The sequence below is a fragment of the Elephas maximus genome, chromosome 25 (genome assembly GCF_024166365.1).
Source record: "Elephas maximus indicus isolate mEleMax1 chromosome 25, mEleMax1 primary haplotype, whole genome shotgun sequence".
Classification (NCBI taxonomy): domain Eukaryota; kingdom Metazoa; phylum Chordata; class Mammalia; order Proboscidea; family Elephantidae; genus Elephas; species Elephas maximus.
The window spans coordinates 27,279,125-27,306,577 of record NC_064843.1 but is presented as its reverse complement, the minus strand read 5'-3'; the positions used below and the strand labels follow the sequence as shown (position 1 = coordinate 27,306,577).

The following is a 27,453-nucleotide window of genomic DNA, read 5'->3' as shown; positions in this document are numbered from 1 at the left end:
TGAGTGTTTTCATGCTAATATTTTAAAAACCGTATCTGTTGATGATGTGCCAGGGTTTGGGTTACAACTAGCTTAAGGTTTTCTTTACAGCTACACATTAGAATCACCTAAGGAGGCTTTAAATCACCCAAAGCCAAGGCCACACACCAGACCAATTAAATCAGGTTCTCTGGGGATGGGATACAGGATCAGTATTTTTTAAAGTTCTCTAAGTGATTCCAGTGTGCAGCCATGATTCTTGCAACATAATGAATTTACCTGGAGAAATACTTTCCCACGAGTCTCCTCACTGGTCTCTCTTGCTTTGGTATTGTCCCCTCCAATCCATTCTCCACTGTAATCAGGGAGATCTTTCTAAAATGTGAATAGGACCCAGTTACTCCCCTTGTCATTGTCTTCAGGATAAATTCGAAACTCTTTAATACATGGTCCTTCGTGATTTTGCCCCAGATGTCCCTCCAGCCTCATTTCTTGCCCTGACAGCTATATTCCAGTTATGAGGAACTAAATACAGCACCACAGACAATGTCAGGTGTTTCAGCTTCTGAGACTTTATACATTCTGTTCCCTTTGCCTGAAATTCTCTTCTGCCTAGTCTGGCTGGCAAACTTCTACTTACGCTTCAAAACCCAGTTCAAGCATCTTCTCTTCTGTGAAAACTCTTGCGCTCACCCTCCCACGACCCCACTGCACCCCCAGTTAGTCAGTCACTTCCTTTCTTATTACACCAACTTTTCCATGTCTAAGAATTTGAATGTCTGTTTCCCAACTCAGCCATGGGATCCTCTAGGGGAAGGATAAAAAACCCACTGCTGTTGAGTTGATTCTGACTCATAGCGACCCTGTACAACAGAGTAGGACTGCCCCATAGGACTTCCAAGGCTGTAATCTTCATGGAAGCAGACTGCCACTTCTTTCTCCCACGGAGCAGCCGATGGTTTTGAACCACTGACCTTTTGGTTAACAGCCAAGCACTTTAACCATTGTGCCACCAGGGGAAGGGTGAACCAAACCAAACATGGTGCTATAGAGTTGATTCCGACTCATAACGACCCTATAGGACAGAGTGGAACTGCCCCATAGAGTTTCCAAGGAGTAGCTGGTGGATATGAACTGCTGACTTTTTGGTTAGCAGCCATAGCTATTAGCCACTGCACCACCAGGGCTAGTAGCATCTTATTCACATTTGTGTCTCCAGAACCGCAAACTGCCTTTGTACTTCATGCGTACTTGAATCACTTCTTTTGAATGAATGCATGAATGAAATTAGTGAATGATGTGGCTTCTGTGAATACAGAAGGCAAAGGTCCTGGAAACTCAGAGGTAGAAGTGACCTTGAAAATCTTCTTGTTCCCTCTTCCCTCTATGACCTTCTAGACAGCTGATCAGCCGATCCACAGCACTGATCACTTGGATACCCTCAGTGACAGAGAGCTCACTAATCCACAAAGCTTCCTGACTCATTTCTGGACAGGCTAACTGGACAGTTTTTTCTTTACTTCATCTTCCTGTCTGTATTTTGCCTTCCCTCTATCCCATGGAGTCCCACAGAATGTCATGTATCCGCCTGTCTTGTGACACTGCAGAGCTTCGGATAAGGTCCTTGCCACCCCTAGAATCCTTAAATAGCACCGTTTCGGGTCTTCTCAACATCAAGGCCATGCCCTTCAGGACACACTCCAGCATGTGGATATTCCTTGAAAATCCTAAACCAAACTAAACAGTCCTGTTGTGGGAAACCACACAGGCCTGTGTCTCAGCCCTGGGAGCCTCTGTCTCCCCCTAGTGGGGTCTGGAGGAGGCCATGTGGGCCTGCGGGGGTGCGATGATGTTGACAAAGCAGAGGAGGTAATGCCTAACAGAGGTGCTCAGGAGTGAGGACTAATGAACCCCTAATTGGCAGACTTTGATCACACATCCATTTCCCCTTCTAGGGAGTGGAAATTTAATAGGGGATAATCTCTTGAAGAGAAAACAAAATATAAGGGGGGTAAAAAGTATGAAAAGCAGGCTCATCTCCATCTTCAAAGTGAGCGAGACGAGGGGCATTATTTTTACATTAGTGGCTAGTTACAGTAGATTGACTAGGGAATGGTGGCAGTCATTAGGAGCTAATCACATTCTTTTGAAACCAAAATTGCCATCTCATTATATTCATCCATTATCAATCTCCGCTCCCCCTTTCCCGTTCTCTTCTCTGGAAAAGTGTTGAGCTCTATTTTTACACTCTTCCACTCTTCACCAGTGTTGCTTTTCTAAGACAGTCATTTTCTGTAGTACTCAGAGATGTATTTGGGAACGGCCTCATCCCTGGAGGGCTGAGCCGTGGTATTCATAGAATCCTGAAAAGTCAGATCTAGAAGGGTCTTTGCGAAAACTGTTGCCTCATTCTACAGATCACAAAGTGGGGTCCAGAGATAGAACCAACTTGTTCAAGAATACATATTGAGGAATTTCTTGCTTTCTTCCTCCCCGCCCCCCCCTTCCTTCCTTCCACATTGAACGTCTGGATGCAAAGCACTGTGCTAATCCCTAGACATACAGTAACTAACGGCTGTGATAGACAAGATCCCTGCCCTCATGAAGTTTGTGTTCTACTTGGGAGAGGGAGGGGCCGGACAATAAACAAGTAAACAAACAAGACAATGTTTATAATATGTGCTATGAAGGCACAGGGGCCCTGGTGGCGCAATGGTTAAGCACTAGGCTGCTAACCGAAAGCTCAGCAGTTTGAACTCACCAGCAGATTTGTGGGAGAAAAGACCTGGCAATCTGTTCCCATAAAGATGACTGCTTAGGAAACCCTATGGGGCAGTTCTACTCTGTCCTGTAGGGTCACTATGAGTTGGATTCAGTGTGACAGCACAGAACAACAGTGGATGGAGCAGGACTCTTTGAAAAGATGACATTTGAGAAAGGCAGCTCCTGACTTCCAAGAACTGGCCTGGCACTCATAGGTAGGCCTTAATGTTCTCCTGTTGAACATAAACAGTTTCACAGAGCACCAGCATCAAACAAGGCCACTTTGTGACTGAGATGGAGTAAGACCAAAACACAATCACTCTATAGTCATCTCTGAACACAGATAAAAACATGAACATTGTCCAAGGCAATAAAGTGACCCAACATTCCCTTGTCCTGGTTAATATGAGTTATTGCTATTTCTTTACCAATTACAGCTTCAGCCTCTATCTAGATTTCTCTTCTTTGAGCTAAGTTAATTAAGATGTCCAATCCTACTACTTCTGAATAGCGTACAATCCAGAACACAGCCCCACTTCCCTACACCTCTCGTAATTCACCTAACACAAGCCAAAATCCTTTAAGTCCTTTCTGACATCCTCTTAGAATTCTGGGTGGTGCAAATGGTTAACATGCTCCGCTGATAACTAAAAGGTTGATAGTTCGTGTTTACCCAGAAGCACCTCAGATAAAAGGCCTGGAGATCTACTTCAAAAAATCAGCCATTGAAAACGCTATGGAGTGCAGTTTTTTTTTTTTTAATGCTTTAGATGAAGGTTTAGAGAGCAAAATAGTTCTCATTAAACAATTAATACACATATTGTTTTGTGACATTGGTTGCTAACCCCACCACATGTCAACACTCTCCCCTTGTCCACCTTGGGTTCCCCATTACCAGTGTTCCTATCCCCTCCTGCCTTCTTGTCCTTGCCCCTGGGCTGATGTGCCCATTCAGTCTTATTTTGTTTTATGGGCCTATCTAATCTTTGGCTGAAGGGTGAACCTCAGGAGTGACTTCAGTACTGAGTTAAAAGTGTGTCTGGGGGGCCATACTCTTGGGGTTTCTCCAGTCTCTGTCAGACCAGTAAGTCTGATCTTTTTTGTGAGTTACAATTTTGTTATACATTTTTCTCCAGCTCTGTCCTGGACCCACTATTGTGATCCCTGTCAGAGCAGTCGGTGGTGGTAGCTGGGCACCATCTACTTGTGCTGGACTCAGTCTGGTGGAGGCTGTGGTAGTTATGCTTCATTAGTCCTTTGAACTAATCTTTCCCTTGTACCTTTGATTTTTTTCATTCTCCCTTTCTCCAGATGTGGTGAGACCAGTGGAGTATCTTAGATGGCTGCTCACAAGTTTTTAAGACCCCAGGCGCTACTCACCAAAGTAGGGTATGGAACATTTTCTTTATAAATTACGTTATGCCAATTGAGCTAGATGTCCCCCAAGACCATGGTCCTCCCAGCCCTCAGCCCAGTAATTTGGCCTCTCAGTGTGTTTGGATGTGTCTATAAAGCTTCCATGACCCTGCCTTGGTGAAGTTGTACTGGCTTCCCAGTACTGTGTACTGTCTTAGCCTTCATCAACGTACCACTTATCTATTGTCTAGTTAGTGTCTTTTCCCCCCACCCCTCCCCAGGCTTGTAACCATCAAAGATTGTTTCTTTGTGTGTGTAAACCTTTTCATCAGTTTTTAAAATAGTGGTCTTATACACTATTTGTCCTTTTGTGATTGACTTACTTCACTCAGAATAATGCCCTCCAGATCCATCCATGTTGTGAGATATTTCACAGATTGATCCTTGTTTTTTATTGCACATAGTATTCCGTTGTGTGTATGTACCATAGTTTGTTTATCCATTCATCTGTTGATAGGCACTTAGGTTGTTTCCATCTTTTTTGCTGTTGTGAATAATGCTGCAATGAACATGGGTGTTGTCTTGGTTATCTAGTGCTACTATAACAGAAATACCAGAAGTGGATGGCTTTAATAAAGAGAAATTTATTCTCTCACAATCTGGTAGGCTACAAGTCCAAATTCAGGGTGCCAGCTCCAGGGAAATGTTTTCTCTCTCTGTCAACTCTGGAGGAAGGTCCTTTCATCAATCTTCCCCTGGACCAGATGCTTCTCTGCCCAGGGACCTCAGGTCCAAAGGATGCGCTCTGCTTCCAGCATTGATTTCTTGGTGGTATGAGGTCCCCCGTCTCTGTTCGCTTCTCTCTTTTGTATCCCAAAAGAGATTGGCTTAAGACACAATCTAATCTTGTAGATTGAGTTCTGCCTCATTAACATAACTTCCACTAATCCCACCTCATTAGCATTGTAGAGTTAGGATTTACAACACATATGAAAATCACATTCTATGACAAAATGGTGGACAATCACACAATACTGGGAATCATGCCCTAGCCCAATTGATACACATATTTTTGGGGAACACAATTCAATCCATGAGAGATATACATATTTGTATGATGGCTCTCATTTCTCTAGGATATATTCGTAGACGTGGGATAGCCGGATCATATGGTGTTTCTATTTCTAGCTTTTTAAGGAATCGCCATATCGTTTTCCAAAATGGTTGTACCATTTTGCATTCCCACCACCAGTGCCTAAGAGTTCCAATCTCCCCGAAGGCTCTCCAGCATTTGTTATTTTCTGTTTTTCTGATTCATGCCAGTAATGTTGGGCTGGAGTGCAGTTCTATTCTGACACACATGGGGTTGCCATGAATTGGAATCAACTCGTCGGCAACTGGTGTTTTAATATCCTTTTACTGAGATGCCCTGTGGTTCCCAAACGTGTTCCCTTTCCTTTGCTGCAACAATAAACCCAACTTGTTCAACTACAGGTGTCTTCCTGCTGATCTCTGAATGCCGAGTAGAATTCAGTCATGCCAAGGGCTGGGTGAAAGTGTTCTAGGCTGAGAGAACAGCAATTGCAGATGTCCTGAGATGGAGTGGGCTTATTGTGCTCTAGAGGTTGAAGGGAGCTCTGCTAGAGCAGAGAGAATAAAAGGAATAGAATGACATATAATGTGGGTGGGACAAGGGGCTCAATCAGGGTCTTGTGGACTATGGTCAAGAATGTGAGTCAATGGAAATGCTTTGGACATTTTTTAAGATGCGGAGGCTGAGACAGTGCAGTGTCATGATAAATGGCTGAGAGCACTCATCACTGGAACCCTCCCTTCATCCTGTTGACAGGCTTCATAGATTTTAGGATAAAATTATCATCTGATGCCTAATACAGACTCTGTGGTTGTAACCTGCCCACTGACTCAGACACCCAGCCATAGATTTAAGGACCCTGAAGCCAATGCGAGGCTCAGACCACATGATTACAAGTCACAGGATTCCTATGCTTTGCTGTGATGACTCAGTCAGTCCACAGGACATTTGCAACCTGCCTCAGTTTCCCCACTTAATACTTTAATTCCCTGCTAGAACTGAGAATTGTCCCTGAATCAATGCCTGCTTGGTAGGTTCCTTCTCCTACCTATCAGTTTGGCCCTCCTGAGCTAAGAGGGTCCTCTCTGAAACTTGCCACCCTTCTTTAGACATTGTTCTTTGTACTTAAACCTTTTTGAGTTATGCCAAGAATAGTGAGCTGTCAGAATGTAAAGCTTCCAAGAACAGCTCACCTCCAATCCAAGGCTGAGGGTGTCTTGGTCCATTTCACTTACCTGTACACTCCACTATCCTCAGCAAATTCTGTCAGCTAGGATGCCCCTCCCCTCACTCTCCTTGGCTCGACTGTATCCCTGGAGGTAATTGGATATGATATGCCCTGGGGTGCAGCAAAACCAGGCCCAGGGATTGCTGAGCAGGCAGTTCCTGGCTGATGCTTCAGGGAAGAGCTGAGGGTGGCTTACTCCATGATCACCCCAGCCCACCAGGATTTCCCACCCTCCCCTGTCCAGCCCTGTACTTTCCTGGTGCAGGAAGATTCTGGAGAGTCTTCACCAGTAAGTGCCATTTTAGCTGGGTCTTTCATTGATTTATTTTGTCAGGATATATCTCTTGTACACTGTGTGACTGGCACTCTATTAGATGGTATGCACGAGCCAGGAAAAAGATAGGACTTTGGAAAAAGACAGGACTTCACAAAAAGTGGACTGGAAGGTTTGATATTTTCACTGTAAATCATTTTACCACTCCAAGTCTCCATTTACTTTTTTGAAAACTAAGTTAATAATACATCCGTCATGTTAGGATTAAGGGAAGGATTTAACTACAAAGGGGCAGGATGAGGGAAATTTTTAGGGTCTTGGAACTCATATATCTGATTGTGCTGGTGTTTACACATATTTGTTAAAACTCATAGAACTATACCAAAAATAAAATAAAGTAAAAAAGAATTTTACAGTATATAAATTCAAAAATGAAAAAATAATACATCCACAGGGTTTTGTGATGATTAGTGATTAAATGAAATAATGCCTGTAAGTACTTAGCAAATGCCTGGTGCATAGCAGGCGCTTAGAGACTTTTCCATCCCATTCTTTCCCAAGGATATGATAGTGAGCCTCTCTTCACCTATTCCCAGAATCCACTCTCTGCCCCCCCATCAGAGACACCCACAGTTTATTCTCACAAGAACAAAGATGGTGGATACTATAACATCCATCCCAGTTTGCCTTGGAATCAGGGGCTCCTGGGAGGCAGAATTTTCAGTTTTAAAACTGGGTCAGTGCTGGGAAAACCGGGGCATGTTGGTCACCCTATGTATAGGTGACCCATAGTATGCAAGGAATGAGAAAGACTTTCATGAGCTGTTTGGGAGCCTAAGGTCTACTCTCATTTGTGGTCTTAATTGTGGTCAATGGGTTCAGTAAGCACCCAGGTGTACTGAAGTCTTTGGCCAGCAGGTGGATGGTGAGGGGGTCTCATGAATGGCTGTGCAGATTGTGCACAACACAAGACCACCACGTCTAAGGAGGCACCATGCCTTGCCAACTCGGTGTATGATGCCGCCTTAGATGTGCTCTTGTGCTGTGGATGACCTAGGCATTAGAGATTTCTGTGTGCAGTATATTATAAAAATGTCCTGGAAGACAATCAAGTTTTTGGAGGCAGGTACACACTGCATTTTGCTAATTTCACTCAAAAATGCTGTATGAGCTAGTGGTGGCTCGGCAGAGGCCAAGTTTTCAACAAGCACCTCCTTCTGTTCTACAAAGCAAATGCTTTAGGGATTACAAATGTGGACAGAGAAGGCAGGAGGGGATGACTAATGATGTCTACTCAAGAGTGGCATCAGGAGAGCAAATATTATTGTGTACCATGTCACTAAATAGACAGTAATTTATGAGTTCTATGGTGAAGCTCAGTAGAAAATCAGATTGCAGCAAGATGGGGGCATTTGTCTGTGACAGGAGCTTTGATCAAGGCAGAAGAGTTAAGTGTATGTCTGTGTGTAGAGTCACAAAGCTCCCTTGGAAGCAGGAAGTCAGTCTCTTTTACAAGACAAAGTTCAGGCCAGTGGTTCTCAAACTTTGGTAGGTATAGGAATCGCCTAAGGACTTTGGTAAACTACAGAGGATCGGCTTCTTTCTACATCAACGAGTCTGGGCCTCAGTGTCCCTTACGGGCTTTCCAGGTGATTCTGACACATGTCACAGTTTGAGAACCACTGTTAGAGACAGTAAGGTGGATGAAAACAGCAAGTGCCTAGGGAAGGCTCAACATAAAACTGAAAGGCAAGATCCTCTGCACACCCGTAGAGGCTGTCCACAGATACGAAGGTCTTCCTCTGTTGTTTTCTTCTTTAAGAAATGCTGCTTTTTTTTTTTTTTCCCGGAAGGAACTATCCTTAATCATTTAGGGTTTTTCACTAGGAATTTCACCAGATAAGTAAGACCCAGTCCTACCTCCAAGAATCCTATAGCTCAGTGAAATAGTATACCCCCTCTGACCCTCCAAGCCCTGAGTCTAGAATCTTGAATGGCTGGATGGGGGGTACCCAGTCTAGCCACAGACTCCAGTCTCTTGCACACATTGTTTCTATCCTCATGCCTGAGCTTCTGGGCAGCTGTTTCTGAACTAATAGCTCTGTCCCAAACTTGAAGTCAGCTAAGATTATGGGCCACCTGTCAGAGGCAGTAGTTATTGCCGTGCTAATTCTGTTCAGGAAGACTGCACAGGCGGTGTAAAATTCCTATTTCTCTCTCCAACTGGTTTCACTTTTATTTCTCTTTTCATAGGCAGACATCTTTACTCCCTTTCTAAAAGGTGGCTTGCAGCATTTTGATTTTTTTTTTTTAATATAATCTATTTTATTCTGACGGCACTGGGGTTGGGATTTTATTTTTGTTGTTGTTGAGGATATACACAGCAGAACATACACCAATTCAATAGTTTCTACATGTACCATTCAGTGACATGATTACATTCTTCGAGTTGTACAACCATTATCCTCCTCCTTTTCCGAGTTGCTCCCCCTCCATTAACATAAACTCACTGCATCCTAGGTTCAAATTTTTTGTTTGTTTCCAAGCTTCGCTGTTCCCTCTGTCACACATGCATTCTTGTACTTAGCCTTTTTCACTTTTTTTTTTGACTTGTTGTCTTATCCTTTGTGAAGTCTCACTGATTGCTCTTGGCAGTAATAACCGACAAAAAAACCAAAAAAACTACACCTTGGCCTCTGCTGCCCTTACCCCTCTGTCTCCAAAGCATTTTCAGTAGAGTTCTGTTAAGTAATTACATGTGTGGTAAGACTGGGAGCTTCCTTCAAAACAGGGCCTTTATTTTCTTTGTTTAGTGTTCTAATTATCTCCAGTGCCTAACACAGTAGGCACTGCAAGGTGCACGGTAGGCACACGGTAAGTATTTCTGGTCAAGTTAATGCTTATTAATATAGAATATACTAAGCTTCAGTGTTCTACATAGGGCTTTGAACTGGTTGTTCTGGTTCAAACCCCTGCTGAGAATTTTCATGTCCATCCCAGATATACTGAATCAGAATCTACATTTTAACAAGATCCCCGGGTGATTCTTATGTACAATATAATTTGAGAATCACCACTTTACTAGTGGTTCTCAGAATTGGTCCCTAACTAGTAGCATTAGCATCACCTGGGAACTTGTTAGAAAGGCAAATTCTCAGTAGGGGTTCAAACTGGAACAAACCAGTTTGAAGCCCTGGTTCCATGCCAACCGTGTGGTCAAACACTTAACAGGAAACTGGGATCTAGAGAGGGAAGAGTCTTTCCCAAGAGCGCCCAGCATGTTAGGGGCAGATTGAGAGCCGGGTTGCAACTCTTGGTTAAGGGATTTTTCTACAGTATTACCTGAAAATTGCTCACTTGGTTAGGGAGAGAGTTCCTGTATTAAACACAGAATTTATAAGTTGCACAATAAAAGTAGGCTAAAAGGGAAAGGACTGAGTTAATAGTTTCTCCTCCATGAGCTCTTTCCTACCAGAAAAACTTCCAAGTCTTAAACTCAAGGGCTACTGATGCCTTTTGGCTACCCTTTAAGGAGTGGCCCGTTTTCTGCTTTATTGTAATCCAGAGGGGAGGCGTGAAATGAGAAGGGGGAGCCCAGGTTTTCTTATTTTGGTCATCATGAGTTTCCAGAGTTGAAAAACAATCCTGGTTTTCTCTTTCATTATTTGGGCTTCTGCCACTAATTCCTCATGCCCTACCCAGAACTGCTCTTATCTGCACAATGAGGACCTGGAGATGACTCTCCAGTGTCACCTTCAAGGGGATGTTCTATGATTGTTACTAAACCAGGAGGGAAAACATTGTAGAAGAAGCAGAGGGTGTGCCTGTAGGTGGCTCTGAGCAGAGAAGGGGGCACCACAGGATGACCTGAAGCATCCATCTCCATGTTTACACCCTATTAGAAAGCTGCCTGCCTGCCATCAACATAAAAAAAAAAAAAAGATGACTAAAAGGGAAGATGGTGACACTGGCCTCCCCCCACAAAATTCATCTGCACAGCGTATCCACCCAGAGCTGGAAAGTGAACAAATGTTTGTTCTTCATTAGACTGCATCATATTCCTCACAGCTGTTCCTTGTTGCCTTAAATAGTCTTAATGGCGCTGTAATAACCAGATACCTTCTGTTTGCCCTACTGGGCTCATCCATTCATTACAATGACAGACTGCCTGGATAGGATTGGCAGTAAAGACGCTTCTCTTCCTTCTCTCCATCTCAGAACCGCCTCTTCCTGTTATCGCTCATTTGCCCCAAACCCACTACTCTTTTTACTATGATGGCTGTTACACAGACCATCCCACTCTCCAGCTGGTGACTGTTGGCATTCAGTTGCTGGTATGCTTAGTTTTTTTTTTTTTAGGGAAGGTGGGAGAATTTGGGTTGGGGGAAGTGGACCGGGTAGAGGAGGGACTCTATGGTCCAGAATCATGTGCAGAAGCCCCTGACTTAAATGTGACTCTGTTCCATCAGCAGGGCTAGAATTGAGGGTCATCAAGTGGCTTCATGGGCATCAGATGTGACCTGCAGCAAGCAGAGCAGGTGAGGTGATGGTCTGTGGGCACAAGCAGGGGCCCTTTGGGGACTCTGTGGGTCTCCTTAGGTTAGTGGCTCTCAACCTCAAATGTACATTGTAGTCACCTGGAGAGCTTAAACAACACTAATGCCTGGGTTCCCAACCCCTACCCCTCTGCCTGTAGCCCCATGCCACTGCCTCCTCCATTACTGGGATTCTGATTTAATTTTTCTGAGGTTTTTTTTTCCCCAGGTAATTCTAATGTGTATCCAAGATTAAAAACTTCTGAGACCCAGATATGTATGGCTAGTGAAGTTAATTTGCCTTAGGCCTCCTTGAATTATTAGGAGCTCAAGGCCCCTGGTCAATTACAGTTGTTAGGACTTGAAATATAACTATAGAGGTGTGGCCCTAGAGGGTTTTTGTCCAGTGGGACTCTCAGTGGGAGGAAGGCCCAGCTGGGCAGCCCCCATCCCAGTCCTGGTCAATTGATTTCTGTTTAGACTCAAAGAATATCAGAGAGAGAAGAGCTCATTGACCACTTTGGCCAACCCCCTCACCTTCATTGCATAAATATGTAAACTGAGGCCCAGAAAGAGGGAGTGACCAGGGAGTGACCTGGGCGATCAGGGTCACTCAGATAATTAATGGAAGAGACAGGACTTGAATCCAGGCATTTTGAATCTCAATCCAGGATAATTTATACGTTCCTTCAAATAATTGAACGTACAATATGTAGAAAGACTCAATTTTTAATGCCAAAGAGAATAAGCTGATTTTATGGCTCTATATGCAGAGAATATGAGTGGGCTTGTCTGGGCTGTGGGCCCAGTATCCTGGTTTGGGCAGTCTCATCTTTTCTATGAATTACTGCCCTGGCCACCTACCTGCCTTTGGTCTCCCTGCTGTGATCCACCCCAGGCAGCTATATCTAAAACACAAACCCATCCTTAAAAATCCTGCTTAAACTCTTCAATGGCTCCCCAATGCCCTTGAATAAAATCCAAACTCCTTAGCCTGACGGATATCCCACTCCATTCTTGCCCCTGGGGACAATTTGAGCCCCATCTCCTTCCTTGCCCCTCCCGTAATTTATGCTCCAAGAATATCCAACTGCTATGGTTGCCCTAACTTCACCTGCTGTGCGCACCCGCGTGCCATAGCTCATTCCATTTCTCCTGCCTGGAACACTCTTTGCTGCTGTCATTTGGTTATTCCTATTTCTCAAGCTTCTGTTTAGTTTTTGTCTCTTCCAGAAAGCCACTGGCCATCCATCCTCAGCTCAGGCTTAATGTTCCCAAACCCCACAGGTTCCCATAGTATTCTGGGTATACCCTTATTGTTGCATTTTCCCAAAATATTGAAATGATCAGTTTGTATGTCTATCTCTAAGAATAGACTCTAAGTTCAAGCAAGGGCTCCTATCTATTTCATCTCCTCAGTTTTTAGAACCTAGCCCAATGCCTGACCCATAGAAATTGCTCTAAGTTCTTAAAATTGAAATTCTGTGAGGCTCAGCCTTCGTCCTCATCTAGGTCTACAATCAGTCGCTTGGTGACCTCATCAAATCTCCTGCCTTTAATATCACTTTATGCCAATAAATTTCAAAGTTTTTTTTCCAGCACAGGCCTCTTTCCCAAGTTCTAGACCTATATCCCCAGCTAACTACTTGACATATCCTCTAAGATGTCTAATACTAAAAAAAAAAATCAACATGTTCAGAAGTGAACTCCCAATTGCTCCATCACCCTCAATTCGGCTCTACCTGCAGCTCCTCATCTCTGTTGGTGGCAATGACTCAGGATCAAAGCCTTGGAGTCATCCTTGATTCATCTTTTTCTCTCACATGCCATGTCTAATCTGTCAGGGAATCCTGATGGCTCTATCTTTAAAATATATTCAGTATCAAACACTTCTCTGCTCTTCCATTGGCCATAGTCATTATTTTCTTTCACCTGGGTTACTGCAGTGGCCTCTTAACTGGTCTCTCTGATCTCACACTTGTCTCCCTATGCTCTATTCTCAACTCAAGAGCCAGAATGAGTCTTTCATTATAAGGTCGTGTCATGCCACTTGTCTTCTCAAAACTCTGCAGAGACTTTCCATTTCATTCAGAGTCAAGGCCAAAGTGTTCATGATGGTCAGGTCCCTTTTATTTCTCTAATCTCATCTCCTATTACCTTTACCCCTTGCTCACTTCACTCCTGCTGCCACCCTGGCCTCTTTCCACCTCCTTATATATGACAGGTGTATTAGTCCTTTGATCTCAAACACTCTTCTTCAGATATTGGCTTGGGCAAATGCTTCACTTAAATTTAACCTTCTAACTTAAGGACTATCCTTTCTAACCTATTTAATATTGGAACCTCCCTCACTTTATGTCCCAAGAATATACCATCTCCCTTCCCTGGTCTACCTTTTCTTTTTCCATGATACTTGTGGCAGATTGTATTTTCTGCAGATTGTAGTGTATAGTATCTTCGTTCCACATGCTCTTGTAGAACTTTTTAACTCCTCCCCCACCCCCCAAGATATTGATATGATCAGTTTGGCCAATGTAGTCTTATTTCCTTCCCCTACAATCTGGGCAGATTTTACTTGCTTCTAACTAATAGAATATGGTAGAAGTGATGCTGTGACTTCTGAGGCTAGGTTCCAAAAGGTGATGTAGTTACCACCTTGTTAGCTACGATGATCACCTTTGACGCTCTGGGGCACCATGTAAGAAGTCTAACTATCCTGAAGCCACCATGCTATGAGGAAGCCCCGGCCATCTGAAGAGGCTACATGTAGGTGTTCCAGCTGACAAATCCCTGACCCATAGAATTTATGAGAACAATAAATTGGTTGTTTTATGTCACTAAGATTTGGGGTACTTTGTAACACAGTGTTATGGATTGAATTGTGTTCCCAAAAAGCATGTGTTGTAAATCCTACTACACCTGTGAGAATAGGGTTTTCTTTGTTATGTTAATTAGGCAGTGTTAGTGTAGGGTGTGTTTTAAGTCGATCTCTTTGGAGACATAAAAGAGCAGATTAAACAAGCAGCAAAAAAACCCAAATGGGGTAAGATAGATGCCACGCCATGTGAGATCTCTATGGAACCAAGAAACAGAAGCTAAAAAGAGGTGAGGACCTTCCCCTAGAGCCAAAAGAAAGAGAAAGCCTTTCCCTGGAGCCAGCATGCTGAATTCATACTTCTAGTCTCCTAAACTGTGAGGAAATAAATTTCTATTTGTTAAAGCCACCCACTTGTAGTATTTCTATTACAAAAAAAATTAAAAAAATTTTTTTTTTTATTACAGCAACAATTAACTAAGACGCACAGCAAAAAGTATTTTTCCCTAACATACTGCCTTATATGATTTACTTATTTTTAAGTCTATTGTTTATTTCCTGTCTCCCTTGATAGCATGTAAGTTTCATGAGGGCTAGAATCTATGTTTTGTTCACTCTTGTATCCCAAATGTTTGGGACAGTCCTTGGAAATAGTAAATACTCAGTAAATATTTTACTTTTTAATTTTTTTATTATAATTTTTTTTCTTTTTTTACTTTTCTGAGTTCCCCTGTATTGTGTGTTGTCCTTCCCTTCACCAAAGTTGACCCTTGTCTACTGTCTACTGATTTGTCCTCCTTCTCCCTTCCCACACTCATAACCATCAAAAAATGCTTTTTCCCTGTTTAAACCTTTTCTTGAGTTCTTATAATAATGACTCATACAATATTTGTTCTTTTGTGACTGCCTTATTTCACCTAGCATAATGGTCTCCAGATTCCTCCATGTTATGAGATGTTTCATGGAATCATCATTGTTCTTCATCATTGCATAGTATTCCATTGCTCAGTAAATATTTATCAAACAAATGAGTGATTGTAGAACAGAATTAAAATTCAGAAGGCACAGCTTGTTATAGCTGAGTTGTTGTTGTTAGGTGTCATCAAGTTGGTTCTGACTCATAGCGGCCCTGTGTACAATAGAACAAAGCACTGCCTGATCCTGCATCATCCTCATAATCTTTGTTATGCTTGAGCCCATTGTGCAGCCACTGCATCAATCCATCTCACTGAGGGTCTTCCTCTTTTTTTCTGACCCTCCACCTTACCAAGCATGATGTCCTTCTCCAGGGAACAGCCCCTCCTGTTCAAAGTATGTGAGACAAAGCCTCACCATCCTTGCTTCTAAGGAGCGCTCTGGTTGTACTTCTTCTAAGACAGATTTGTTTGTTCTTCTGGCAGTCCATGGTATGTTCAATATTCTTCACCAACGCCATATTCAAAGGCATTAATTCTTCTTTGGTCTTCCTTATTCATTGTCCAGCTTTCACATGCATTTGAGGTGATTAAAAATGCCATACCTTAGTCGTCAAAGCGATATCTTTGCTTTTTAACACTTGAAAGAGCTCTTTTGCAGCAGATTTGCCCAATGCAATATGCCATTTGCTTTCTTGACTGCTGCTTTCATGCGTGTTGATTGTGGATCCAAGAAAAATGAAATCCTTGACAACTTCAGTATTTTCTCCATTTATCATGATGTTGCTTATTGGTCCAATTGTGAGGATTTTTGTTTTCTTGTGTTGAGGTGCAATCCATACTGAAGGTTGTAGTCTTTGATCTTCATCAGTAAGTGCTTCAAGTCCTCTTCACTTTCAGCAAGCAAGGTTGTGTTATCTACATATCGAAGGTTGTTGATGAGTCTTCCTCCAATCCTGATGCTGTGCTCTTCTTCATATAGTCCAGCTTCTCAGATTATTTGCTCAGTATACAGATTGAATACGTATTATGAAAGGACACAACCCTGATGCACACCTTTCCTGACTTTAAACCATGCAGTATCTGCTTGTTCTGTTTGAATGACTCCCTTTTGGTCTACGTACAGTTTCTGCGTGAGCACAATTAAGTACTCTGGAATTTGCATTCTTCGCAATGTTATCTATAATTTATTATGACCCACACAGTTTAATGCCTTTGTATAGTAAAAAAAAACACAGGTAAACATCTTTCTGGTATTCTCTGCTTTCAGCCAAGATCCATCTGACATCAGCAATGATATCCCTTGTTCCATGTCCTCTTCTGAATCCAGCTTGAACTTCTGGCCATTCCCTGTTGAGGTACTACTGCAACCACTTTTGAATGATCTTCAGCAAAACTTTACTTGTGTGTAATATTAATGATATTGTTTGATTATTTTTGCATTCTGTTTTGAATCACCTTCCTTTTGTATAGGCACAAATATGGATCTTTTCCAATTGGTTTGCCAGGAAGCTGTCTTCCAAATTTCTTGGCATAGATGAGTCAGTACCTCCAGCGTTGCATCTACTTGTTGAAACATCTTAATTGGTATTTTGTCAATTTCTAGAGTCTTGTGTTTTTCTATGATTGCTTTCAGTCCAGGCTATAGCTGAGAGGTCCCTTAATTCCCAACTTGTCAAATTCACACGTTTTTTGTGAAAAAAAAAAAAAACAGAGCAGTTTAAAAGTGTGACAGCAATAAAAAGAGCACATGGCATGTAGGTGCCAGAGCAGGATTAGAGGCCCAGGAGTCTTATCTCCTCAATAGGACACAGAGCCTTCAAGGAGATCTGTGCCTCTTATGCTCAGGATGAAGATTCTAGATATCACAGGAACCTGGATGATCAAAGCAATATCCAGTTACCTTCCAGGAAAGGGCACTACACATTGTGGGAAGACTGCCATTAAACAATGTTTTCCAATTAACCCTGAGTTAATCAGAAAATGCCATTAGCTATAAGCTAAGCATTCCAGCCAACTGATTAATATAATTTGAACTAATTGAGGGCAAGGCTAGCCTGAGTTAGAGATATTTCTGGTGAAGTTCAAATGGTGCGATAACATGTGTTGTTTCCTCTCTTCTTACAAAAGCAGTTCGTTTCCATGCTAACAAGTTTAGAAAATACAAAAAAGGTACAAAGAAGAAATAAAAAACCAACCCAAATCCCACTGCACAGGGATGAACATTTTCAAAAGTGGTATCGTTCAAAACAGACTGGAAGGAAATGCCCCCAAATAATCAAATACATCTGTATTCCTGCTTCCACATTTTAGATCCCAAGTTCTTAGAACAGTCCTTCTCAGCCTTTGACCACTTGTCTCCCTTTCTGATAAGTCACATACCTTCCTTAATGTTATTCGAAATATTTAATATTTAACAAATTAAGTATCGTGACTAAAAACTTATTAAACCATCATGATACTGAATGTGCTTTTTTTCTAAACAACACATACTCTCTTGACAACCCCTCACCAAAAAGACCCGCATGTGTGTGTTAGTGAGAGCACACACACACACACACAGACACACACACACCCCTGCATGCAGCCACAGTGAACAGTCTTTACTTTAAAGGATTGGGGCATCCATCCAACCCCTGAGTTTTACTTGTGGAGCAAATAAGAACCAGATATGGGAGGTGATAAGGTAATGTGAAGCATCCTATGATCTCCTTTAGCTCTTATCCCAACATCCTTCCAAGATTTGCAGCCTGAGTACATGAAAAATGCTGTTTTACTTAGGCCATATTTGAAATTAACTGCTGATTTTCCTAAGCTAGTAATTACTCACATGCTTTGCCATAAACTTTTTTGTACTCATAAACGTGTCAAACGTGCCCCTTGCCACCATGCTTTATACTACCATAAGGTTTTAGGACCAGACAGGCCCTTAGAAATCATCTTATACAAACTCGTCATTCAACTAATGAATTTTAAAACTCAGGAAAATGATATGCTAAGATCACACAGTTTATTGCATGGTTATCCAGCTGTCTGGACCCCCAGGTTGGCACAATTTTCAAGACTTCACAAGACTTCTGAAATGTTGCTTGGTAAGCTCTTTCTCAGAACATAGTAGCCTGAGAGATAAACTTAGTGTGCGTTATCAAGCTTTCCAAATGTGTGATGTCTGAGTCAATGAGTTGTCACTTCACATAGTGAAAACAAGCTGAACACAGCTGGGGTACACACTAACGTGTAGGAAAAACAACAAAAAACAAAAAAACTAGTCCATGTAACTCAGAGCCTGCCACAGAGTAGATGCTACAAAGGTATTCTGGGAAGGAAGGAGGGGAGGGAGAGAGAGGGGACGTGAAAAGCAAAGAAAGAGATGTTTGTTGTAACAGCTGGCTGCAGCTGGATGCAGACCTGCACAGGAAGGCAGCAGAATTCCTTCTGGGAAGTGATCTGCTCTTTGGTTGAGGGAAACATCTTAATGAGTTTTTCCTTCTGTTTTATTTTTTGTTTGTAAAAGAAGAGGCCTATTGGGCAAGGCCTGAAACAAAAGAGACAAAAAAAAAAAAAAAAAGCTAAATTGTTCCACATGATAAAGGCAGGAATTTGGGAGTCCTTTTCCTGGCTATTGGAAAAGGAGGAAGTTTTGAGGATACAGGAAAGAATTTTTGAGAGGCAGGTGGAGAGAGCTGCCAAGAGGGCAGAACCTTAGGGGGACTTTCCAGCGATGTGAATGGTTAAGAACAACAGTGCTGTATTAAGGTACTTCTGTACCCTGCTGCTGCAGTCTTCCTCTGTTCATCCTAAACCTCAGTAACAACCACTACCCACAAATCCTGTATGTAGAGATGCTTTGAGGAGAAAAGAAAGGGATGTCTAATGCAGGAGTGAGGAGAAGGTGCAGAGAGAGAGGACAGCAGTCATTGAAGATGAGGTATTGAGTTGGAAGATTGTGAACCCAACGTAGGCATGAATACGGGGTAAGAGGCGACCAGGAATAAAGATGCCTCCCCGAAATCATTGGCAGGAGAGATTTTCTGAGTTTTCTACAGTATGAGAGCCATTCTATTTTGATCTCGATATTGACTGGATATTGAAGGGAGGTGTGGCTCCACATGGGTAGAAATTTGGGGGATAACTGAGTTAGGAAAGGAAGAGAAAGAAGGAAGGAGAGAAAAAGGAAGTATGAATCTTTTAGCGTGGTGCTTCTCAAAATGTGCATACAAATCACCTAAAATTCTTGGTGAAATGTATGTTCTGATTTGGTAGATCTGGGCTGGGGCCCGAGATGCTGCATTTCCAACAAGTCCCTAGGTGATGCTGATGTGCCTGGCCTGGGGACCACACTTTGAGTAGCAAGGCTTTAGCACACAAATAAGCTTCTGAACCCATCTAGAAGTTTTCCCACTGGTTGGTCTCTTACCTCGTATTCCTCCTTGAAACCGTAGCCCTGGCCTCTCTTCATCTGGGTGATGTGCTGCAGCAAGTCAGCCACCCGGATGGCAGGCTGGAACTGGTCCCGGGGGTAGCTCATCTCCACAGGGTCGCAGGTACGGTAGGGGTGAGTCTGGATGGTGAGAGTGGGCTGGGACAGCTCCCCACGGCTGCCATCTGCTTCAAAGAGAGGGAGATGGAACAGACCATCACCTATGGACTTGTGCTTTGCCTTCCCCAGCTTGGCCTGAGGAGGGTGGAGGGAACTAAGAACTCAACTGATTCAGGAAATCGTGAGGGTAGAGACACTGTTCCCTTGGCATGGCTGTGCTGGTAGATTTAAAAACTGAAACAAACCAATGAACAAAATAACCCTCGGTTCATTTCTATTTCAAGGGTGCATATTGATTGAGCAAAGACAAAGTTTCAGGTTGACTGTCAACCCCTGCCTTTCTCAGTCCTTTGTCCAGGCTTATTGGGATGGTCTTGGCCAATATGGCTAATCCCAGAACCAGTCAGAAGTCAGACAGGCTAGATATCAGGAGAACCCTCCTGTCTGGGGAGTAGGGTGCCTGAAAATAGCCTCTACTGCCTGCCTGCAGGTGAGGAGAACCTCAGGTCTCTGGAGATGAGAGCCATGGGTTTGCTTCTGGTCCATTGGCCTATGTCCCTCTGACCTGGTTTCTCTACTACTTTGTTTCCTTTGGGTTGTACAGTGGGAGGAATTGGAGCCAGCCTTGGACTTCTAGGTAGCAGGGACTTTGACTCTCCCAGCTGCTTTCTCCAGCTATGGGCTTTGCAACAGTGACCACCTTCTTCTGCCAGTTGTCTAGTTTCTCGACCACTTAATGCTGTTGATCCACAGAAGCATCACTCTGAACTCACTTTGCAGGTAGGGAAGCCTGAAACTCTCACCTTGGTCATGCCAGATACTTCCTCCAGGCCTGGACTCTATGCCTCATCTCCTTCATAGAATCTTTTCTTGCTATAGGCTCTATACTCTCCCCTGATGGGAACTGTTGATACTCAATGAGTTGCTCTAACTGCCTTCTGTTAGTTTGGCCAACCTAGAAACTGATGCCTGTTCAGATTGGGTTTGAATTCCTTGGTTCCCTTAGACCAGTAAAACCAATTTCTTGGTCTGCCACCTCCCTGCCAGGCATACATTGTCAGTCTTTAAGGGCCAGTTTATTTTCCCCAGAACCATCTAGGCTTGGTTCCCCTCCACCCCCAACCTCCTCTCAAAAGGCATGGGCAGTCTACACCCTGAACCATCCTGTCTGAGCATGCGCCAGATGAGAACCACCACACTGATACGTTTCCCCCAGATGTTTGCAGTTACTGCAAGGCCCATGCCATACTCCTTCCCTAGGAAGCTTAGCACATATTCCTGATTTTCTGCAACTTGTCTTTTCAAAATCCATGTTCCCTTTGGCTTGTTTGTCTTTCATGTCACAATAATCCACCACACATACTGGTAAATTCTATATGTGAAGGCAAACTCTACTGCTGTGGGACAGTAGGCAGCAAGACTGTTTCTAGTAAGGAAAGGATTGAGTTGCCGTCAAGTTGATTCCTACTCATGGCAACCCCATGTGTGTCGGAGTAAAGCTGTGCTTTACAGGGTTTTCAATGGCTAAGTTTTCAGAAGTAGATTGCTAGGCCTTTCTTTTCAGGTGCCTCTGGGTGGACTTGAACCTCCAACCTTTCGGTTGGCAACTAAACATTTAATGGTTTGAGCTACCCAGGGATACAAAGAAAACATAGCGGAAGGTCATGTCTGGGCTGTATGTTTTCTAGGGTGACCAACTCATTGCAGTTTGCCTGGCACTTTCCTGGTTTTGCACTGGAAGTGCGGCATTTTGGGAACCACATCAGTGCAGGGCAAACTGCATAGTTGTTAACCCTAATGTTTTCGCCTGTGTCTATGGAGTGGGGACTTTTCTTATTTTTCCATCCTTGTGCCTGCCCTCACCTATTAGCTCCGCCAAGGAGTTACTAATCTGATTGGTTTAAACTTGAGACACTGATTGAGTTACACCTTACTAATTGGTGGGGTCACTGTATGGACAGTGTGACCCTGTCATGGATTGAATTATGTCCCCCCAGAAAATGTGTGTATCAGTTGGGCTGGGCCATGATTCCTGGTGGTGTGTGATTTTCCTGTAGGTTGTAAATCCTGCCTCTGTGATGTTAATAAGGGAAGATGGGTGGTGATTGTGTTAGGCTGGATTCAACCTAGAAGACTGGTTTGTGTCTTGAGGCAATCTCTTGAGATATAAAAGCAGAGAGACAGGGGGACCTCATACCACCAAGAAAGCAGTGCAGGGAGCAGACCTCGTCCTTTGGACCCAGGGTCCCTGCACAGAAAAGCCCTAGTCTGGGGAACATTGAGGAGAAGGCCGACAAAGAGAGAAAGTCTTCCCCTGGAGCTGATACCCTGAATTTGGACTTTTAGCCCACCTTACTGTGAGAAATTAAATTCCTTTTTGTTAAAGCCATCCACTTGTGGTGTTTCTATTATAGCAGCACTAGATCACTAAGACAGACCTCTAACACTTCCTGATTCAATGTGGTAAGAAAACATACCATGGCAGGGCCTGGCCCTTTGAGACCAGCTCAAACACCCCTGAACTGCCAACAGAATGACCTAGAGGATGTAGATGTATACCCAAGGATGCAGGGTCCAGACAAGATGTTGGCAAAAACTTCCTGACTGCACATAAGATAAACACTGCTTACTTTTTTGCTCGGGATTTTAAGCAACAGGTAGACACATCTTCACTGGCATTGCTTAAATGTAGCACTTGGCTAATGTGGGGGCTACTTCCCTTCTCCTTCACACTATGTGATCATGAGTTTGACTTATTGAGAACCCACTATGTGCCAGAAACTCTGGTAGGCACTGGCAATGTAGAAAGAAATACAGATTCTACCCTCATGGTCTTGATAGCCTAGTAGGGAAAACAGACAAGAAGGGCCATCTGAAGCAAAAGAACAAAAGCTTGAGAGGCCAAAGCACATTTAGGTAAGACAAGGAGACATGGAGTGAAGGCTGTAGGTGGAAATGCAATGGAAACAAAGCTATAAGATGCAGTGAGGCAGATCCAGAATGATAGTGAAAGTACAGGGATCTTGAAGCGTGTGAAGCTGTTGAAGGATTTTAAGAAGATTCCCTTTCCTTAAAGATTCACACTATTTCTTGTAGGTGTGCCAGGTGTCATGGATATGCGGTGTCCTTCCGATGAATATCACTCCTGTGATGGTGTGTTAGGGTTGATATGGAGAGAAAAGGAGCCCTTAGGTTTGTTTCTTTAGATTCTACATTTCGTGAGTCAAAGGAGAGAATGAACCAGAGTCAGTGACCAGAGCCCTGGGAGTGTTTCCTATCTAAACCACTGTCACATCTGGGACAGACTTCTTCAGAGACCCATGGTCTTCCAAAGGACCTGGGGTCTAGGCTGCATGGGAGGCAGGCTGCGTAGCAAAGGCAGGCTTCCTAGGAACGAGCACCTTGCAATTTTTGTGAGATGCCAAATGTTTCCAAAACCAAATAGCTATCAATATGGATATTTTCCCTAAACACATTGCTAGACAGACTGTAAACTCGGCGTCAGCAAAACCAACAGTGGAATGGAAAATAAATGCGTTGGCAATTTAACAACTTGTATTGTTGTAACATTTGTAATAATGTCAATGCCAGTGCTAATGATGCTATGAGGACTCGGAACCAAGGGATTTGCAAGGTTTATTAATTCAAGTAGTTGGACTCCCTTTTCCAATGTCTCTTACCTCACCTATCCCCTTATTAACCTCCGATAATGCAGAAGTGATGGCTTTTATCACACCCCATTTCACCAGATGCACTATACTTAATTTTCCATCATTAGGTTTAATGAAAACCCAATTTCACAACTCGTTTCTCTCAGGAACCTACAAGTAATGCTACGTTTTTATCAGCTCCAATTAAAAAACGTTATGATGTTCCTGTTCGAGGGGGAGCCTTAAAACTAATGTGCTATTCTGCTGCTAATTCAATGAGGGTGCTGGAACTCACATGCTCACCATAAAATGTCACTCAAACCAGCTGGCCCAGGGAGAGAACATTTTTCTCCTCACCAGACCCTTAATTTTCATGCCATTTCAACTTCTCGTTTATGGGTCTTGCATGTTTATTTATCACATAATAATATTTTGGATTTCTTTTGCACTTTTATGTAGCTGTTGCCCAAGCTTGTGAATTCCCCTACAATAATTCTTTCCACTGTCTGTGAGAGGCTTGTGGGGCGGGTTGAGGGATTTTGGTGACATGTATGAGTCACCACTGCCCACTTCTGATTCCATCTTTCTGTCTGTTTACCATCTCCTCTTCTTTCTTCAGTCCCCTAAGTGTAGTCCTTCCTTGGAATCTTGTCTTTGACCTCTCTCTCTCCCTTTTATCCCCTTGCTTCTAGTCTTTAGAGGCTTCCCTTTAACTCCAGCCGCATATTTCCAATTACTTGCTAGGAATTGTCTCTCTAGCTGTTCGACAAACATTTATTGAGTACCTATATTGTACAAAGCACCATGTTAGATATCATGTACATATAGGAGGGTGAGGAAGGTGTGTTTGGAGAAAGATAAGCACACCACAGCTCTTGCAGATGGAGAGAAGACCAGATAAGGTGTGCAGAAACAAGTCTAACAAAGGTAGGAAGGATTGGAGCCATAGCATGCAGGCAGGAGATGTGCTGCAGAAGTAGGTACCACAGGAAGGTTTCCAAAACTTTAGGCATTAGGGCACCACCTTTCTGGTTTGGGCCATAACTGTGTACCATCTATATGAGCTCTGTCCAGTAGAACTTTCTGTGATGATGTTCTATATCTGTGCTGCCCAATATGGTAACCATGCAGCTACTGAGCACACGAAATGTGACTAGTTTGACTGAGGTGCTGAATTTTTAATTTTGTTGAATTTCAATTTATTTACATTTAAATAGCCACAGGTAGTCATTGACTACTTTCTTGGGCGGCACCAAAAAATCAAACCAAACCCATTGCCCTTGAGTAGATTCCGACTCCTAGTCATCCTACAGGACAGAGTAGAACTGCCCCGTAGGATTTCCAAGGAGGGGCAGGCGAATTCAAACTGCTGACCTTTTGGTTAGCAGCCGTAGCTCTTAGCCACTTTGCCACCAGGGCTCCACTGGGCAGCACAGATCTAGAGAAAGAAAGAGAAAGGGAGAGAGCTCTGGAGTCACATAGTGGGGAAGGTCTAGAGCAGTGCCATCCAGTGTATAATGTGAGCCACATATGTAACTTAAGGCTTTTCTCAAAGCAACATCAAGTAAGAAAAAAAAATGGGTGAAATTAATTTCAATAATACATTTTATTTAACATAATATATTAATCTATTTCTGATGTATATCAGCATCTATTTCTTGTTTCATTTATCACAATTCCTCTCAAATCCCTGTGCTCCTTAGGGTAAGAGAGCAGGATGAATGGGTAAATATTTAGCAGCTGCTTATTGGGAGGGGCGGCTGAGAGTGGAGGGAAGGTTTGAGGTGGGGATGTGGCTGAGTTACCGGCCTGGAGTGGGGTTAGGTTTGGGGGTATGATTAGAGCAAACACTGTGGGCCTGTGCCAGTTGTGGTCATTAGGGTCAAAACATAGAATCTGAAGACAAAACCTGGATTCAGATATGGACTTCACAACTTTCTAGCCATGGGGCCTCAGGTAAGTTACATTGAGCCTAACAGTTTATTTATAATTGTTGATGGCAATGATGATAATATTAATAGTAATATAATGATGCTGATGATGTGTTTCATCTAAGAAAGTTGTTGTAAGGGCTTCATTAGGGGTTCCACTGGAAGAAGCCACAAAGTGCAGCTGGTCAGCAGTCAATGCCTCATTCCTCCCCCCGCCCCATACCAAAGAAATCTCAAGAAAATATGCAAAGTCATAATAGCACTGAAATCTAAGTGTCAACTAACCTAGTGTCAGAATTTGGGAAGAATGTCCATTAATTATAGCACTATCACACCTTACGTGGGATTAAGCTTTAAAGTCTGCAAGAAGGTGAAAATTTCATCTTGTGAAAATTTCCTTAAAATCTCCAGAATTGCACAAAATCATTTTTCAACTCATTCAACACAGGCAATTTTCCTCCCAGAGTGAGAAGAGATTATAATTTCTTTGGTGAAACAGCAGATGAAATATTTGGCTTGTGTTTAGAAGCCACATTGTAAGAAAAATATGTACTATATTTTGGAATTCTAAACATGTATTAAGGATAGGGTATGCAATTTGTGACCCCTAAGGAACAATAGAGTCACATCCCCTGTCCCATAATCATTCCGGGACATGCTCTCACTGAATGTAATGACAAATGGACTTACCTTCTCTCTGTTTCATGTGTTTGACCAAATGCATAGAGCTGAACTTGCAAGACTAACAGTAAGTAGAATGTCACTCCACTGTGTCATGTTCTATGGAGCTGAAATGGATATCATACAGTTGGCAATTGACATTGATATACTTTATTAATTGAGGTAAAGCAAACCCACTAGCCTGCAGGTTGGAAAGGAAATGCTTTATCTTTTCTCATTTTCTTCCTTGGGATCAGAGGATCAAAGACACTCGCAACCAAATACTGGGTGTGGAGTATCTCTGAGGTGACTAAGCTTTTTCTCCTCCTCAGTCCCCTTCATTGGAGTCTCTGACATGACAAAGACAAGAGGATGGACAAAGACCTTTGAACTCCAGGATGCAGATTCAGCAGTTGAAAAAAAAAAAATTGTGATGAAAAGAGTCATGGGGGAAGTACATCCTGGATTAATTTACTCTTTCTAATAAAGAAATCATACTTCTCTTTTTCAGAAGAGCATGAACTCCTTCTTCCCCAGCACTCATCCCAGTTGGGAGAATGGTTGTTTGACACTACAGATGGGGATGGGGCTCTGACTATCTCTTATACCACCTGCTTAAGCCACAACAAAAGGGCAACAATGATAATCCACCTGCTCTGTTTATTGGCAAATACCAGGTCTGGAGAGACCACTCCCCCTCTAAAGTTAAGTAAACAGACAAAACAAAATGGAGTCTTTAAAAAATTTCCACAGAATTCAAAAATAAGCAAAATGGTACTTTGGATACAGAGAAAAATATAACTTCCCAAGAAATAAAAGCAGTCAACGTTGGATGTTTACTCAGAAACCATCCCCCACCTTCTTCCTTTCTGGCAGAGCCCCCAAATTAGTTTGGGTATCCACACATTCCCCATGTAACTGTTGGGGGTGGGGGGGGAATGAGTCTATTACCAGATCTAGGGGCAAATCCTGATTTCCATAAGCCAATCAAGGTGTTTACAGCTTTCCTTACCAGTGTTTGGTTTAGGTGACCAATATGATGAGAGGGAAGTTTCATAGAAGGCTTCTAGGAAAGATTTCCTTGCCCCTAAGAAGGATACTACAAGGGTTCCTCTTCACCTCTGGACATTACCATCTCTGGATGTGATGCCTACAATGGCTAAAACAATCTTGCATCCATGAGGGGAACCATGCTGAGGGCAATGCCAACAGAAGATGACAGAGTGGAGAGTGGGCCGAAAATTTGGGCATCTCTTTCGGCTAGTCCTGGAATCTGCTCTAACTTTTGCCTTCCTGTTCTGTGAGATAACACATTAACTTACTGTTTAAGCCAATTTGATTTGGAGTTTTCTGTTACTGATATTTTTACCTATACCATTGAAAGTAGAAGTGCATTTTACAATGCATGAATTATGTTGAACCCTGAAAATATTATGTGGAGTAAAATAAGTTAGTCACAAAAGGGCAAATATTGTATGAACCCACTTATCAGAAATATGTAGAATAGGCATGTATATAGAGACCTGAGTTTATTAGTGGTTACCAGCGGGCATACAGGAAGGAGGGAGAAAGGAGGACTCAAATGCTCAGGGAACACTGAGCTTCTGTTAAGGGCAATGGTATAATTTGGTAATGGATAAGGGTAATGGCTGAACAACATGATGAACATAATCAGTGTAACTGAATGGTAGATATGAAAACTATTGAAATATCAA

At 42.8% G+C, this 27,453-nt stretch overlaps 1 protein-coding gene across 3 annotated transcripts in view; it reads right to left on the bottom strand.

The window, feature by feature from the left end:
- Nucleotides 1–27,453, bottom strand: part of PTPRT (protein tyrosine phosphatase receptor type T) — a 1,296,550-nt gene that overhangs the window by 80,197 nt on the left and 1,188,900 nt on the right. For 2 of the 3 annotated variants that reach the window (XM_049868707.1, XM_049868708.1), the window contains exon 17: nt 19,375–19,562. In XM_049868707.1, the coding sequence (XP_049724664.1) occupies nt 19,375–19,562 (188 nt within the window). Of the gene's footprint in view, nt 1–19,374; nt 19,566–27,453 lie in introns of all 3 variants that reach the window. The other variant, XM_049868705.1, reaches the window with a different exon arrangement.